The sequence below is a fragment of the Epinephelus lanceolatus genome, chromosome 13, assembly GCF_041903045.1.
Source record: "Epinephelus lanceolatus isolate andai-2023 chromosome 13, ASM4190304v1, whole genome shotgun sequence".
Lineage (NCBI taxonomy): Eukaryota > Metazoa > Chordata > Actinopteri > Perciformes > Serranidae > Epinephelus > Epinephelus lanceolatus.
In genome coordinates this window covers 17,616,243-17,634,654 of record NC_135746.1, presented here as the reverse complement: position 1 = coordinate 17,634,654, position 18,412 = coordinate 17,616,243, and the positions used below count along the sequence as shown (strand labels likewise).

The following is an 18,412-nucleotide window of genomic DNA, read 5'->3' as shown; positions in this document are numbered from 1 at the left end:
TTAAATGTGAGAATTTGATGCTTTTCTTTGTATTAAATGCTAATAAATGAAAAGATTTTTGGACTGTTAGTCAGATAAAACAAGGTATTTGAAGACGTCACCTTGGACTCTCAGAAATTACACTGGTTATTTACTATTTCTGACATTTAATTGACAAAATTATTATTATTTGAACTATTTTTATAGTGTTTTCAGGTGCTCTGTACCAAAGAAACACAACACTTGGGCAAAAAGTTATAAAAAGAACAACTAGGTGAGGTAAAGTAAGACATAAATAATTAAAAATAAGTCAATGGTAAGGTCAATATTAATTAATTAATATAATTGAAATAAAATTAAATGAATTGAATAATAATTGAATAAATAAGTAGATAAATGAATATAAACTAAATCAAAGGGGTGAAGGGGGGGTTGAAGGCCTTATTCAGTCAACCTGGCACATGGAAGGTTGGTAAAGTAAGGAACGGCTGCCATGCCTTGTAGTATTTTTTAATAGATCCCTGACTGTGATGTCTCAGCTCTTCTAGCTTTAGGTGTGCCGTCACCTCTCTCACCCTGTGAGCATGTGAAGGTGGAGCCCTGTCCTTCCACTTCAGGGGCATTAGTCGACGGGCCAGAACGGACACAAAAGCCAATTACGACAAAATGAATGATCTATTAACTGAGAGTATAATGGGCAGATTAATCGATAATGAAAACTATCATTAGTTGCAGCTCTGATGTGTAGTCACTGATCCAAACATAGTGATCCTCCATTAAGATAAACAGTTCAGATACCAAATAAGCTGCTAAGAATAGGGATAGACCGATATGGATTTTTTAGGGCCGATGCCAATACCGATTTTTTTCCATCACCCTTAGCCGATGACCGATTATGGACTGCCGATTTTCTTGAGCCGATATTTGGGGCCGATACTGCTTTTGCTCCCTCAATTTACATAAAAAAATGACACAATGATAACACATATTACAGGTCTCAAGTTTAAAATAAGAAACATTTATTGAACAGTAAAAAATACTAAAACAAGATGGAAAGTTGAGATAGAACAGGTAGAATATTATTATTATTATTATTATTATTATTGTTATACATTCAAATAAAAAAAGAGTTCAGTGCTCTTAAATCTTCCAGTAATGTCTTTATAAAATAAACAAATATTTAAGCTGAAGCATAAATAAAACAACAACTACTGTACACAGTAGGATTCAACAGCTTTGTTCAACTTAACCACATACTTTCAAATGAAAAAAGTGCCAGGGAAAAATAAATCTGCGAACCCACGCGCGTATCGGCCGATGCCAATACAAGTAAAAAACTCAAATATCGGTCTATCCTTAGCTAAGAACCAAGACTAGCTTTTAAATTCTGTACAAGACGAGGAAATTCACCATAACGTCGACTGTGCGCTGATCTGTCAGAAAGAATTGGCCTGTTTTCCAGTAATCTTCAGCCTTGACAAAAAAGACATACTTTAAGGAAACCATTTCTCATATGAAAGTAATGACACAAAGGGTTTTACCATGGAAAGTTCTTTGTCATCAATCGAGTATTGTCATAGAGGAACAGGGTAGTAAGATTTTGCACAAAAATAGAAAAAAGAAAAAATAGTACATGTTAGACAGAAAGTAGAAACAGGAACTTGTCTTAGGTTTCATTTTCTCCTCTCATTGGGACATGCTGAATTTCAGCAATACCATGAGGTTGACACTTCCTCAAAAATTACCCCAAATATATGAAAGCAGAGAGGTCATCACAAATAGCTGATCTTAATATAACCTTTACGAAATAATCTTGTTGACTAACCCCTTCTGTAAGGTCACTCTGATGCCCTGTCTAGTTTGTATAATATCCTCAAGCCTGCCACATGTATGCATTACCATTGTCACAAATATTTTCCAATTTATGTGCTCTCATAACTGAAGTAATCGGGGCTTGGTTCTCCTTGGTTACCCTCATAGCTCATGCCAGAAGGATTAAAGGCACATGGAAAGTAAAGCCACATATTTCTCATAGTGCAATGAGTGAGAAATTGACCACAATAAATTAACACTGTTGACATGGCAGTAACCTCAAGGCTTGAGATGGATTCCTGTAAGCATTTATACTTGTGTGGTGGTGTGTCTGTGTTGCTCTGCAGTTACACCTCCAAAACACTAGTCGGCGGTTAAACACACATTAAACACACATTAAACATGGCTTAATAGAGACAATCTCAAACACAAGTACACAAATCAGCTTCACTATAACTCGCAGCATTCACAGACAAACACTTGTCTTTATCTGGACACATTTTCCCCACAAATACAACATGCTAACGTTGTTAGCACAAGCCTATGGCATTTCGCATTGTATGAATTAGCCTAGAAGCTAGTGGACTTTTCCTCTTCTCATATGAAGCCAGGGACAACAGCAACATTTAACAAAGGTAACATTAGAAAATTTCCAAACAAATGTAACATGCTAACGTTATTAGCACAAGCCTATGGCATTTTACATTGTATAAATTGGTTTAGTGGCTAGCGGACTTTTCCTGTGCTCATATAAAGCCTGGGACAAATTTGGCTCCTATTACGTCTCACAAGATTCACAGACAAAACTGTCTTATACTAAACATGTTTTCCAAACAAATACAACATGCTAACGTTATTAGCACAAGCCTATGGCATTTTACATTGTATAAATTAGCCTAGTGATGAGCAGAGGTTTCCTCTGCTCATATGAAGCCAGGATAAATCACACACAAGACTTAAAATGCTATTTTTGTGGAGGCTTTATTGTCTTCACAATTTATTGTTTCTTATCTGTGAAATTAAAGTAAGTAAAGCTTTGTTTCCACTGAGGGAAATGGTTTCAGCTTACAGAAATAGACAGGTGGTCTGAGTCGCCATGATGTGTAGTTACATTTCTGGGGAGGTGCACATCAGGCTATGGCGTAGGGTACAGCATCAATTTGATGTAGAAGTATAAATCCCATTTAAGTCTCCATTTTGAAAATGTGGTCACTACCCTTAAACAAAGTGCTGACCTCATCAGTTCTTGTGGTGCTTAAGTACAAGACTGTGGTAACTTTGGCTGAGTGTGAGTACAGGGAGTTAAATAATCTTCACTAGAGTTCAAAAACACACAAGAAACACACATCCGAGAAACCATGCACTTGACCAATCCCTCAAGGCCGTCTGTTGGCTTTAAATAATCACATGCTGCATGTCAGAATCTAAGTTGCAGGCTTGTTGTGATTGTGCAGCCGCTGTGTCTGTCTGTAGAAGCATTTGGTGCGAGGCACATCTGTATCTGGATATGCCATGATGAGGACACCTGCTTTAGACATATGCGAGTACCAGCCCTGTCTAACAGTGAAAACAGCCTTTGTGGAGAAGCTCAGCGACATTTTGTAAAAGAAGAGAGGTTAAAATTGTGCTATTTTCCACTGCGTGCACATGATTTGTCCTTAAATCCACAGCCAGAGTCTAGATATGTGTTTTCCATATAAGCCTGCTTGCCCTCATGCGCTGTCACTTCATTTCAGTATGGAATATTCCAAATATCTGAGGCAACCCGGCAGGTGTTGCCTTGTGTAGAGGGAGGTGCACACCATCGTCATTGCGATCACACGATGGAATTCATGTAGCCAGTTACGTCGGTGCTTTTGTGATTTCTTGTTCTGCGAGGAAAGCCAAGACTTTACTATGCTGCACCACCGCCCAGCGCTATTCAAGAACCATCAAAACAAGTACTGCAGGTTTGGGAACCTGAAGCAAGACTTGACTTGTTGAGCCATCCATGAGTGCACACGTGCTCGTGTTTGTTTTCATTGATGTGCAGGTGTGTCTACATGAACCTGACCGACAAACGTCTTTCCCACATGAGGGCATTGTTATGCAGTGTTTCTGTAGTCAACTGATATTTTCTTTTTCATATACAGAACTTGTTTTACTTTTCCAGTCCTTTCAATTCTGTGCTCACAGTTTGTTTATATGTCATTAACCCATTTAATCCTGCCGGTAACAACAGCAACCGCAAAAGTTTTCAGTTATAAGGCTTTACAAATGTTACCGAATGATGTATCAATGCATTTCCAGCAGTCTTGATAAAATATGTGCAATGTCACAATGTCACATGAGACAAGGTTGCTGCCATACAAACCAATTTTAGCAACAGCAACAAGCCGAGATGCTGTCAATTAGGAAGTAGTCGCTTTGGAGACATTGCAAATGTATTGTCGTCTCGTTTGAGGACATTGGGACTTTATTGGTGTCTCGTTTGAGGACATTGGGACTTTATTGTTGTCTTGTTTGAGGACATTTTGACTTAAATATCGTCTTGTTTGAGGACACTGGGTATTATTGTCTCATGTGAGGACATTCGGACTTTATAATTGTCTCGTTTGAGGACATTTTGACTTAAATATCGTCTTGTTTGAGGACATTGGGTATTATTGTCTCATGTGAGGACATTGGGACTCAATTATCTTCTTGTTTGAGGAGATTGGGGCTTATTTATTGTCTCATTTGAGGACATTGGGACATTATTGTCGTCTCATATGAGGACATTGAGACCTTTATTGTTGTCTCATATGAGGACATTGGGAATTAATAATTGTTTTGTTTAAGGACAGTGGAACTTTATTATTGTCTTGTTTGAGGACATTGGGACTTTATTATTGCCTCTTTTGAGGACATTTTGACTTAAATATCGTCTTGTTTGAGGACACTGGGTATCACTGTCTCATATGAGGACATTGGGACTCAATTATCGTCTTGTTTGAGGACATTGGGACTCAATTATCGTCTTGTTTGAGGACATTGGGACTTTATCGTTGTCTCATGTGAGGACATTGGGGCCTTTATTATTGTCTCATATGAGGACATTGGGACTCTATTATTGTCTCATTTGAGGACATTGGGACTTTATTATCACTGACAATGATTAGTTTTTTGTACTCAGCAGGTCCTACTGATCCCAACTAATAAAAATAAAATAGATAAAAAAATGTGTACCAAAGTGATCGACCTTTGACACTGACATTTGACCTTCTTTCTTCTCTTTCTCGCCATTTTCCAGGAGAAACAGGACCCAAGCAGCACGTCCCTGCAGCTCCGCACTGAGATCCAGGTAAGCGGAGAAACCATAAGCCTCACAGTGTCAGTTTTACACCTTGTTTGGCTAAGAAGTCAAGCTGACACCTGTCTCCATGTTCTCTCTGTCCACAGGAATCATTAGGCTTCAGCAGCGAGGTGTCGACTCCAGAAACAGACAGAAAGTACGTTTTCCCCCCCCTTCACTTAATCAGTGTAACATGTGACCGGAGCCGGTGTGGAGCCATGAAACACGCTTGGATTGAAATGTGTGTCTGTTGCATGTCAAAACAATGTGCGGCGCAGCCTGCGTCTGGATCGCATCAAACCATACATGCCTGCACACACAGTCATGGATCACACTCGGCCTCTCTGTGTGTCAGCAGCTAAAGATGGAGAGAGGCAAATGGAAATACACGCACCTCATGTGATTGATAGGGGGAGTAGAGGTCGAGCTCCTCAGGTGGAAAACTTCATGGATGAGTGTGGTGGTGTGTGAGTGAGGAATCAGCTATGTCTGACCTTGGCTGGAGACGTAGTTGAACATACAGACACAACAGCCACTAGTTAACAGGTATATTCCCCCATTTTGCACCTACTGCAGGTGTTTACCAAGACAAACAATAAAACAATACCTAATTATATCAAGGTGGCACCTACGAAGTGAATATAAAGGAAATTAACTCTAGAGATTCATAGACATCACACGCATGACCTGTGGTGGGTCCCTTAAGCTCCTTTGCTCACATCCCTGCTGTGGTTAAAGGAAACCCACTGACTGCTTCCTTCGGCTGACCTGCTCAGTCTCGCAGCCATTCTCTGTTCCCTGGCCGTCCATGCTTCCTTCCTGCCTTTGTGTCCAGCAGGGGAGAGTGGCGGTAGAGGTGGTGGTGGGGGAGGCGGGCAGAGAAGGGCGATGGCCAAATGATTACAGCAAAGGAGCATGAACGAAAGAGCAGGATGGAACTGAGCATGGGTGGGGTTCCTTTTCACTGGTTCCTGTAACACAAAGTGCGTGTGTTCATGTTCGCACGCCGCTGTGTTGTGCATGTATGAGATTTCTCCACCATTATCCACCATGAGATCATTGCTATACATATTTAAAGCGATCCAAATTGGTCGGCAAAACGGCGCCATAAATGCCCTTCTGTCAAACTGGGTTTAACTCACAGCACTCACACACATTTGGCCCCTTTAAGGACATTGCGTTGCCTTATCTCTGTTAAATGAGACTAACTGGGAGTCCCCATTGGTAGCGAGAGCAGACATAGTGGCACATAGGTGTCTTGTCATCCAATCAACACTGACTCCATCCTTAGAACTCCATTAGTCGACTAGTCGCCCACATGTTTATGATATTAATGTAATTATTAAATGATATATTTTGGGCTGGGCAACACAATGGTTTGAGTTCAAGGTGTGAGAAAGAATAGTATCAGTAACATTGGTATGTAGCTACTTCCATGTTTCAGATGATCCGTCATGTTTGTCATCAGTGAATGTAGATGAATTCAGGTATCACCTTGGGTTCGTCCTTCACCTTCTCAAAATGATCCCACACTTTCAATTTCCTGCCCAACAAATTGCTTGCAGTATAAATTGGCCTTTTGGTCAAAAACAAACTCAAATGTTTCGTACAACAAAATGACTAATGGAAAATTCTAAACAGAATATATCGCCCATTGGTGGTGGCCAAAAAACCCCCATCGCATTTAAAGACGAGGTTAAGTGGAGCTGAGTGGATGGATGGATTAGTGCAGGAATTTGGGGCCCCTTCAAACCCCAACGCCATGTTTTCCAGGGCCAAAGGTTAAAAGAATCTCACCATGACTCAGAATTGACCTCCTCTATCTCCATTTCTACAAATATTTCTTCTACTTGCTCCTGGCCGTCACCCCTGCGTGACCCCCAGTGGAATCGTCATGTTCACGTGACAACCACGTGCGGCAGAGGAAGCGCATACCACAGACATGATCTCTTTTCCCATGGCTGTATATGTTGCACAGACAAATGCTGTGGATGATGGGAACCAGATGCCACATGTCCAATGACGTCTCTCCGCTGTTCTACAGAGGCCCAGAAAGAAAGAGCCCCTAACATCTTCCTGTCAGTCTGGTTTCTCTCTGTCCTCTGCGCCTCACATCCACGTCCCTCATGAACATTCAGACTTTGTCTCACCTTGAGTCTTCAGTTAATCTCTAATGAAACTGCTTCACATTCACCCGTTTCTTCACCTCTGTCGTTTCCACTCTTTCTTCTATTTATTTCTCTCCCCACAAAGCCCCAGACTCCATTTCTGGTGTGACAGTCATATATGAAGAGCCTGTGTTTTTATCACTTTTATCTAATTAATCTGGTCTTTAAAGATTTTATTCTCAGGGACAAGACTTTTTTTTCATAATCCATCCCTCCCTGCCAGCCCCACTCCTCTCCTCTGCTCTCCATTACATCGCCTATTGTCCATTCTCCACTGTAGTGAATGGGTCTCAGGTAGAGTGATTTATCATGTGCAGGCAGAGTGATAGACAAGCCCCCTCCATTCCTCGCGACACATTCCTCACCACCTCAAAAGCGGCACGTGTGCACGCTCACACGCACAGACGGCGGATACCCCCATCATCACCTCCCTGCAGGACAATAGCGACCAGAGGAGATTACCCAGACTTCGAGGCTGTGCCACCCTTCTCTGCCTGTGTGTCTCCATGCACTGTGTCGGCAGGAGGAGGGCACAGCTCCCATAATGCCTGGTACGCAAGTGGCGATGACAAAGCGCTCTTAGAAGGTTGAGGGGTTCAAGTTGGGGACTTCCTGTTTTGAGAGGTGACTGATTGGCGGGTATTGTTGCAGAGAGGGAGGCAGCCAGCTTATCGGCGTAAATGTTTTTTTTCCCCACTTTGTTTCTTGAATTTTCAAGTTGGACAACATTTACAGGATCATTGCACATAGAAATTGTTTGGCAAAAATGTTAAAATACAACATTAACAGCAGCAACACAAGATAAACAAAACTGACAAAACAGATGCAACAGCACAAAAATCAAACCAGAAAACAACATTTTAAAACAGGAGTTGACAACTTGATCAAAAACAGTCCTTAGCTCGCTTGGCAGCCGCATGTTGTATTTGTGGGGAAAATGTGTCCAGATAAAGACAAGTGTTTGTCTGTGAATGTTGCGAGTTATAGTGAAGCTGATTTGTGTACAGAAATTGTCTCAATTAAGCCATGTTTAATGTGTGTTTTGGGTGTTTTTTGACTCAACTAAACTTTACAGCACTTCACAGAAACCCCGCCGCTGACTAGTGTTTTGGAGGTGTAACTGCAGAGTGACACAGACACACCACCGCACAAATCTAAGTGCTCACAACAGCATAGGCCTCATCGTAGACCTGACGCACAAATATAAATCCTGCTAAAGGGCCTGTTATGGAGGAGTGATCAAAAGAAGACAGTGACGCCAGTGTAGATGAAGCAAATTCCATCTCTAGGAAATTGGAAATGGGGAAATTTCTCTGTATTGCAACCAGGACTGAATCACCCTAAGATTAGCAGCCCTATAATAGGACCTGAAGTCAGGTAACCCCTAACTCCATCTGATTTAGATTGGTGGTTTTCGTATCCTGGGAGTCCTATTGCCTCATATAAAAGATAAAATGAAGCGGTAAATGGATCCTGATGAAAGCACACATGTGCTCAGACACATGTTGATTATTGGCTCTAACAGGGTTTGTAAGATTGCACATGTTAGAGGCAGTCTTGCTGCTGGAAGCCCGGCTTATGCAACTAATAATCAGATGGAAATACGCCGTGCCATGTGAAGAATCTGTTTAGAACAACAGTACCATGTTGGAAAACTAAAATACCTTGTCAGCACTTGTGGCTGAGTGTTGCAGCCCTCATGGGACTGTTATTTGCCTCTGAGAGCGGAGCACTGTAGACTGTGTGTGTGTGTGTATGGCAGGAGGATACATGCAGTGTTTCAGCTGTGTGTGTTTCATCTGTCTGATTTTCTATTTCCCTGCCACACCATCCTCTGTCTTCCCCTTCCATGTGACCTCTGACCTCCTCTGTGACCCCTGAAGAGGTCACCCCTCGGCTTTTCCTGTGGACGCCGCCGCTGTCGCACAGGGTTGCTGCCTTTCATTGTCTCAAGCAGAACACCGGAGATCACCTCGCTCCAGGTGGCCAGTTACACAAAATCACACAGCAGCCATACACACATGTACATGTGTGTGCAGTGCGGTCATTTCTGCTGAGTGCACAGCTGTGTGTCCAAATCTGGCTTTGTGCTGGTTTATCATCTTTCCTGGACAGGAGCCCTGTCACACAGGATGCTCACCCTGTGATTCACACAGCATCATATGATCGCTCCTTATGTAATCATAACTCATTCAGTCATCCCTTTTTCCCTGATGCTGATATCTTATCTTTTACACCCAGGAGTTTGTGTGAGTGTGTTTATGCTTATGCAACTCCCACATTTTGTTTTACAAGATTACTTGGGTGACACCTCTGCAGTTGCGCCGGATGTTTTTAAGGGCCCTGACACACCAAGCTGACTGTAGGCCATCTGTTAGTCTCTCTCGCCCTAGTTTTTGGGGTGTGTCCTGCACCATTGGCACTAGTCAACCTTTGTCAGCCATTTTTCAGCTGGGTCAGCATGTTGGATCAGTGTTTGACCCGGCAGAGCCAGACGATGAATGACATCACTCTGATTGGCAGCTCAGCTCAGTGCACGTGAAGAGAAATGGAAGTGAGGAAAGTAAACAAACGACTAAAGTCAAGAGGGGGTGGGATTGAAACAAATATGTTACATTAGGTAAGATTATTATTATTTTGCCACTGAGCTCTTTAGCAGAAATACTTCATATTTTTTACTGTTGGCGAGGGCACGGTAAATATCCTTCGTTCGTTCAACACTGGGTTGTGTTGTTTATGTGCTAGTTGGCTAAATATCATCTTAAATACATCCCGTTGGTCTTGCAGTTTCCTTCTTTAAATGCCGATTAAAGAATACCACTGCCTGCTGGTTTGGAGTTATTTCCTCTTATGCAGGGGCAGAACATACCTGTTAGTTGGCCATTGGCTGTTGTCTTTGGGGTGTGTTTAAGTACATCCTTACTGCAGGATTTTTACATCTGCATTGAAATGACACTGTACTTAAGCCGTAACCTACGCCATAGCCTGATGTGTGTGATTTATCCTTCCAGGATTTATACGTCCTGATTTATCCTGGCCTCATAGTAGAGGAATGCTCCACTCGTCGCTAGGCTAATTTATATAATATACACGTTAGCATGTTGAATTTGTTTGAAAATCATGTTTAGTATAAGACAGTTGTTTTGTCAGTGAACCTTGTGAGTTGTAATGGAGTTGATTTTGTAACGTTACCTTTGTTAAATGTTGCTGTTGTCACTGGCTTCATTTGAGTATAGGATAAGTCTGCTAGCTGCTAGGCTAATTTTCACAATGTATAATGCCATAGGCTTGTGCTAAAAGCATGTTGTATTTGTGGGGAAAATGTGTCCAGTTAAAGACAAGTGTTTGTCTGTGAATGCTGCGAGTTATAGTGAAGCTGATTTGTGTACTTGTGTTTGAAATTGTCATTATTGTCACACTCCACAGAAACCCCACTGCTGACTGCTGTTTTGGAGGGGTAACTGCAGACACACCACTGCACAAGTATAAATGCTCACAATGGTGTAGGCTCTGCATTGAGCTGACGCACAAGTGTAAATCCTGCTTATGGCTGAGACACAGGTGACATGAAACAACGCAACAGTTGGCCTTTGTCGCCACTTGTTCTTTGATGTCGGTTAAGTGTTTAGAGGCCTTCACACACTTACAGCTATAACACACAGAAGTAGAGCCTCATGCTAGAGTATAGACAGTATTATAATGCTTTACATCCCAGCCAGGGAATGCACGGTCAGACGACTCAACATGCAGTTCACTCATGGCTCCAGTGGCCTCAGTTCATGTTATAACATTTAACATTTTCACAATGCAGGAAATCATGAAAATAAACTTTCACCTACCCTACACAGGTTCAGCCAAAGTTTAGATACTGTACTTAATATTATGCAGAAAATAGAGAGTTGGCTTCTTATGCTAATAGGATCAAAAAACGCAGCAAATGCCCCCGACTCAATGCAAAGAATAGAAGGGAAATAGAAAGGCATGCCAAAGATTTAAGGTTAAACCAATTAAGTTGCCTGGCCACACAATGCCCGGACTGACACCCTCTCTGAAAGACATTCAGGCTTTTTTTAAAAGTGTGTGAGTGCGCGGATGAGCGCGAGTGCATGTATGTGTGCGCTGCACGGGAGGTTAATTTATAGAGCATGGAGGAGAGGGGTTGGCAGAGCGGAGGAGAGTGTGGAGGATGCAGTGCCGCCACAGAAAAGCCTCCATTGAGTGAGTTCTATTAGCATTAGCTTTGGCCTTAGCCTGTCTGAGAGGGAGGGGGGGTGAACAGAGGGGCAAACCATACAGGCCTCCATTCAATTAGCATCTCATTATGTTGCCATGGCAGCTGGGCTTTAAGCCACGTGAAGATTTCCAATTGCGCCAAGAGAGGGCTGCCATGTCTGAACAAACATATGAGCACACATGCACACACACACACATACGCAGCCACTGGAGAGGGAAGTGACCTGTTCGTCTTGTTTTGATCCTGTCACACACTTTCACTTCGCTTCACTGGCAGCCACCTGTCTGTCTGCGCGGCTCAGCAGCTGTACGCTCATGTGCACCGGGCTCCAGCTACAGAAGGGTGTGTGAACGTGTGCAAGAGGAGTGAGACAGTTAACAGAGAGATTTATTTAATAGATCTCTGAGGGTCGCAACTGGACAAAAAACGTGCCGTTCTTATCCACCCCCCCCCACCCCCCCCCCCCACCCCCCCCGATTTAGTCTCTTTTAATTGAAAAAGCACAAAAGCTTACAGTGTGGAGCCGCTGTTACACACATGAACACACCTGTAGGGCGTTATCTGCACACATAATCACCCTGAAGCTTCACTTCCTCTTCCTCCTTTTTCTGCAGCCCACTTACCCAAATCTGAAACCAAAGTCTCATCTTCTGTGAAGTTTCAGCAGCTGTTTTGAACATAAACCTGCTGAAGCTCATCCCCCTTTTTTCACATAAAGAATACAGAAATAGATCGCAGTTGATGTGGTTTCTCGCCTCCTCCACAACAAGAAAGAGTCGGCCGCTAGAACATGGGGTGAGGTGTCTCATCGACAACTTTCTGATTGGAAGCTGAGTGCAGTCAATGTGTCACAAGTTGTTATTTTCTTTGTGTTGGTACGGGTTATTTGGGAGGGCTTATAGATATATCAGGACTTTTTTTATACTCAGTTATTTTCCATCTCTCCCTCTCTCATGCTCCCACTCTTCCCTCTGTCTTCCTCGTGACTGTCTCTTCTGTGGAGGGAAGTGGAAACACAAACAGGCTGAGTCTGCCCTGTGGTTTCTCCTCCTCCTCCTCTTCCCCCTCTCTCCTTCTATTCCTCTCTTCCTCCACACCATACTTTGCCTCTTCCCTCTCACATGCTTGTTTCCTTCATCTCGTCGACCTTCCTCTTGTCTTTACCGATTCTTAAACCCTCTGTAGTGCCACCATCACCATCTTCATCTGACCCTCTTGTTTTTGCGACGGGTGTCATTGTCGACATCATCTCCTCTCCTCTCCTCTCCTCTCCTCTCCTCCACCTTCTCCCTCTCAAGCCTCAGGAGCCTGGCTCCGTTGTCACATAAGCACCACCACTGACCCCAAGTGGTGAACAGACAGAACTGCAGCCGTCATTGCCAAAAATGAACGCTCATAAACACAGTTACAGTGTTTTGAAGCTCTCTGGTTGACAGAGACTGGAGACTTTAATGTGAGAGTTGGGACTTATATTTTTCTAATGGTGATACTTTATTTCTTTTCCTTTTTCTCCCAGAATGCCCCTGCACAAATCCAGCTCTGAAGATGGATCCGGAGGTAAATTGAGATGCATGTTTGTCCTCTGCTGTCTTTATATGTTTGCTGTAATATTAACATTTATTGATCCCTAGGGTGGGATTAGAAGATAAGAATATGTTTGGGCCTAAGGATTGTACTTCCTGTACACACTGATGCAAGAAATAGAGGAATGGTTTATATCCATGCAAACATTTGCCTCTACTGAATAAAGGTAGTTGAGCTTGCAGAGCAGAGAATTGACTTAATCTTGCGATTGCTTTTCTGTGGCCAGAAACCATACAATTTCTGGGGAATCTTGGTGTCTAGTTTTACATCGAGTGAATGCATCCCCCTAAGTTAGTAGCCCAAACAATGCAGCCATAATGCTGCCCCAGATTTTAGACAGCATGCCGGTATTCCAGGAGCAAAAGAGGCATGACCTGTAACACAACAGCATCCGCCTTCTAGTGTGACAAGTAACATATTTATCGACAGCGCTTTATAAACATTAAGAGTAGCACAACATGGCAGTACCAATCATTTACCATCCTTGTTATATGGTGGCTGATCTACACCCTTTTTCCATTGGCACTCTTGGCCAAGTAAAGCCATGCCGAGTGATTTGTGTTTCCATTGTCAGTTTTGATGCGCCATGCCACGCCAGAGATGGACCTTCTCAGTACTAGGTCCAAAAGCCGGGCTGCCTGCCCTCAAGTGGGTAGCAGTGACTCCTCGACGACCCCACTTAACTCTAACAAGCGGTTGTTGTTAGACATTACTCACCTCTGTCTGCAGGAGTCCAAAGAGAAAGGTGGCCTAAACCAAACCAAGCCAAGCTAGCCCATGACCGTTGAAAAGGGGTTCTCTGACGGCGACGAGCCCCCGGAGCTTATAGTCTCCCCAGTTTGCAGACATTTTCTACTGCTGGTCTTAGAGTTAGTTGCTAACTGCTTTTTAAGTCTCATGGCAGTGGGTCGCATGTATAACACATGGTCAAAACGTTACACCCATTCTGTCCATTGTCCCTTCCTGCTGGCTGTCCCTTTGACACAGACATTGATCTTTTCTAAAGAAAGAGTAGACGGAATAACAGCGCTGAAATGAACGCCTAGAGCAGGCAGTGTAAAAGGGGCTTATGTTTCCGAAATGGGGGTCTGGGTATCCCTATCCATATTTAATACTCAGTACTCCTATTCTGAATCATTAACTGCTGTTTACTTATGCAGCAAATGCAATGCAATGTGTGTTTCTACCAAAAATGTTTAGCGCTGGCTAGGGGTTACTCAGATGAAAAGATATATGAAAGGGGGTACACTGATGTTTGAGAACCCTTGGTGACCAAATCCGATCTCTCTTTAGGTAAATGGGACAATAAGAAGAAGAACAAGTCTTTTTGGCAGAACTTCCGCAAGTCCCAGCACAAACCAGTCATGCGACAGACATCCAAAGGTGTGTGTGGCTTTATTTTTTCAGATCTAATACACTGAGTAAATGTTGCTGCGTATTTGACCCCCGTTCCCTTTGCACCCTCCAGGAGAGGACATAGGCTACGTGGCCAGTGAGATCACCATGAGCGACGAAGAGCGAATCCAATTAATGATGATGGTGAAAGAGAAGATGATCACCGTTGAAGAAGCTCTAGCTCGGGTAGGAAGCTCCGCTGACTTCCTGCCTCATCAGTTGACGCACCTTCCTCCCCCCAGCCTCACTCGACCCCTCTCCCTTAGATCTGCCGGTCTGCAGGCTCCCTTCAACCCCCAGATCGCCTCACCTCCCCGTGGATCATTTCCAGTCTTCTGTCCCTTCTGCTCCATATTCCCACCGTAGCTTTGGCTTACTAAAACGACTCACCGTTACTAACCTGTACGAGGCCCCGCATTTTAACCCTGCATTGTCCTTTTTACACACACACACACACACACACACACACACACACACAAACTCCAGGCCGGTGGTGTTTCCAGAGGTTGAGGAGTCTGGGGATTTTAGGGTGTGAGCTCTTGGAGTGTGTGTGGGTGTGTTGTTCAGTTCATAATTGCGAGATTGATGGTCATAGTAACTCAACAGCCCCATCTGTTGGGGGGGATGCTCTGGTGCATTGTGGTTTTTCTCTCTAGGTGGACATGGTGGATAATTACTTGGCTTTCCTTTCAATCTCCTTACATTTCTCTTTGAATCAGTTTCTGGTGATTGTTCTTTTTTTATTTGCCTACAACTTCTTTCTGTCTTTCTCTTTCCTTCTTTCCTGTCAATCACCTCCTGTAATGCCTTGCTCATGGGTAGCATGACCGTCCAGCAGCATTTGAGCACTGGATTGCTCTCCACAAGGCAAATGTTAATTATCTTCTTACCATTTTTCCCCTGAAGAACTTTGATTTTCTTTCGGACATTAGCTTGATCCCAGCTTCTTGCTCTAGTGATGACACTCAGTTAAACCAATCAATGATCAGCCTTTTGTGGATAGTTGTTTTGACTTCCTGTTGTGCTTGTGTGTCTTTATTTAGTCTCCTCTGTGCACCACTGATTAGTGTCATCATATAGAATACTGTCAGTATAGTGATAGGTAATATGTGTGTCCAGCGATGTAGTGAACTGTAAACCTCATCAAATAAAATCTGCCTTCCACTCCTCTTTTTTATTTAAAGGGACAGTTCACCCCAAAATCAAAAGTACATATTTTACCTCTTAACCGTAGTGCTATTTATCAGTCTAGATTGTTTTGGTGTGAGTTGCCCAGTGTTGGAGATATCAGTCATTGAGATGTTAGATGGCACTCAGTTTGTGGTGCTCAAAGCGCCAAAAAAAAAAATACATTTGAAAAACTCAACAGCAATGTCTTTGTCCTAAAATCATGACCTGGTTACTCAAGATAATCCACAGACCTTGTTGTGAGCAGTTTTATGTAGGAACTATTTTCTTTCAACCAAACTACACCTGCCAGCTGTATCACTGCGCAGAAGGAAGCGTGCATCTACTGCTAGCTCTCCTAGCACCACTAAGCTAGCTAACGTTACAGCTCAGCCAGAGAGGATGCCATTAATGTTTACATCTCACGCCATCACAAGCATGAGCGTTTATGAGTAGATGCACACTTTCTTCTGTGCTGTGATTTGATTGGCAGGTGTAGTTTGGTTGAGAGAAAATAGGGCTGGGCGATATAACGACTGTGTACAATATATCGATTTTTTTTTTAAGGAAGATATAAATTTAGAGAACACTGTTTATATCGATAAAGGTTCATGTTGCGTTGCATAACAGACTCTACAGCATTACAGGTAAGCGTTAAACTGAGTATTTTTGATTTAGGGGTGTTCTGTCCCTTTAAGACTTTTGTGTGAAAAGCAGACATAAAATCATTCTACACATTAAAGAAGGCTGTTTACAGGAATAGGATATTTTAAGAAAACTGAATGCTTTTCATGAAACATAACTGACTTATAGTTCAGTTTTACATACTTTACAGCGCAGACTTTGTATTTACCACTACATCACTGGTTGTCGAGTCCTTCTCCTCTGTCTGTACACATGCACTGTGAATGCACGCGACTGACGCCTCTCAACTGTGTGTTAGCATATGGAGAGACGTAGCATGCCGGGTGAGAGTGGCCCTGTTCCTCTGCCTCTCTAAACTTTTCTTCTCCACGTAGCTGAAGGAGTATGAGCGCAGCAGACAGTCCAGCAGTACTGACACTGCAGAGTGGACTGAAGGATCTGCAGCCAATCTAAACCAGTCCTCAAACTGCAACGTAAGTACAGCCCATCCCTTTACCCCGCCCACCCTGACCTCCCCCTGTTTGCTCTACCTCTCTTAACACTCTCACCTCGACCACTCTCACCTTTAAGTTTGATTTTTCAGCTGAGGAGGTTGTGGAGCAGGACGGCCGTTGTTTTGACGTGTGTGTGTGCATGGATGTGTGTGTTTATCCAGATGTAAAAGTTGTTTTTCTAGCTTGACGTCTAGACTTTACAATCTGCCTTTAGATTCATTCAACATTCATTCAACTTCTATCTTGCCTCCCTCTGCCTTTATCTCCCCTTCTCTCTCTGGTCTTCACTCACTGGCCAAACTTCAAGTCCGCCTGTGCACATACATCCTCTCCACCATGTCATGTGCATCTTGATACGTTGGGTGTTACCTCTGTGAATCTTGGCCCATCGATTACCTCGTTATTCAGAGGCTGCGCCCACGAGTTGGCAGTCACAGTCAGATATATGCAGTATGTTTCCTCTTCCATATTTTAATCATCAGGTTAGCTCTGTCGTGGGCATTTGAAAAATGTCCTTGACAAAGTTAAAATTGGCTGCTTTGGTGACAAGTAAATTGTTTTATGGAAATTTAGGTCAGGTCTGTTCCCATCAATCAGTTGTAATTGTAACTTGCAGAAAGCCAAGTGGAGAGTCATACAGAATCTACCCGAAACCCCTCGTGATGAAGCTCTTGTTAGCAGTGATTTTGTCAGCTGTGATCCACGGAGAGACGGCCTCCAAACCTCCCCGGTCACCTTTTGAGTGGGTCGAGACCTTTGGGGATTCTTGGTAATGTTGTGAAGCTGGAGCTCAGACAATCAGGTTTCTGTTGGACACAGTGATGGTGTGTCTGCTCCTTATGTCCTGCGTGTGTTTGCATATGTTGATGTGTTTTTTTCCCTTTTGTGAATGTAGGTCAGCCCTGATTCAGATTCAAAGTGGTCACGGCGGCTTTTCATTAGTTCTGTACTGTATCACATCATATGGGAATAGCATGCAGTCTCACACACTGACCCACTTTCCTCTACAGGAAATGAGTTTATCCAAACACAAAAAAATTCCAAGTTCTCTGGAAATAATCCCCCTGCGCATATTTATTATTGCTATTTGAAATGTGCTACTAATTCCCAACTAAACAGCGCTGACATTTTCTAAAAACAGCCTCTTGCACATACTGTAATCCACTTTATGCACCTACATGCATGTGCATTTCATGTTGGTATTGTTAAAGGAAAACTTCACCGTGACCATTTGTGCATCATTTACTCCGACTGTTTATAGGGCTGGGTTAAAATAATCGATTCATCCGATTCAAAGTTGATCTTCATTTGAATGACCTGATATTGATTCATAAAATCCGACATTGATCTTGTAAAATATACTTTTTCCCAGGGATGTGTGAAGCTTTAACCCTGTTAATCTCGCCAGTATTAAACTAATTTTATAACGACTACAGTCTTTAGAAGCTCCGACATTACCGGCTCTTTTATCTGTAGCCTAAGTGTTAGCTTACTGTTTTAACGTTTTGGTGTAATTTATTATCATGCTACAGCAGCCTCTCCTCCTGCTGTCTGTGCATCGAGGCTGCTGTTTCTCGTAAAACTAATTAGCTCTCTGAGAATCTCTTTGACGCACTAGCAA

General features: G+C 43.0%; 1 protein-coding gene across 13 annotated transcripts in view; it reads left to right on the top strand.

The window, feature by feature from the left end:
* Positions 1–18,412, top strand: part of sash1a (SAM and SH3 domain containing 1a) — a 261,100-nt gene that overhangs the window by 204,886 nt on the left and 37,802 nt on the right. For 9 of the 13 annotated variants that reach the window (XM_033648952.2, XM_033648956.2, XM_033648958.2 and 6 more), the window contains exons 3-8: positions 5,063–5,113; positions 5,212–5,261; positions 13,023–13,063; positions 14,384–14,473; positions 14,559–14,671; positions 16,672–16,770. In XM_033648952.2, coding sequence (XP_033504843.2) covers positions 5,063–5,113; positions 5,212–5,261; positions 13,023–13,063; positions 14,384–14,473; positions 14,559–14,671; positions 16,672–16,770 — 444 coding nt within the window. The remainder of the gene's footprint in view (positions 1–5,062; positions 5,114–5,211; positions 5,262–13,022; positions 13,064–14,383; positions 14,474–14,558; positions 14,672–16,671; positions 16,771–18,412) is intronic. The other 4 variants (XM_033648953.2, XM_078173812.1, XM_078173810.1 and 1 more) reach the window with 1 other exon arrangement.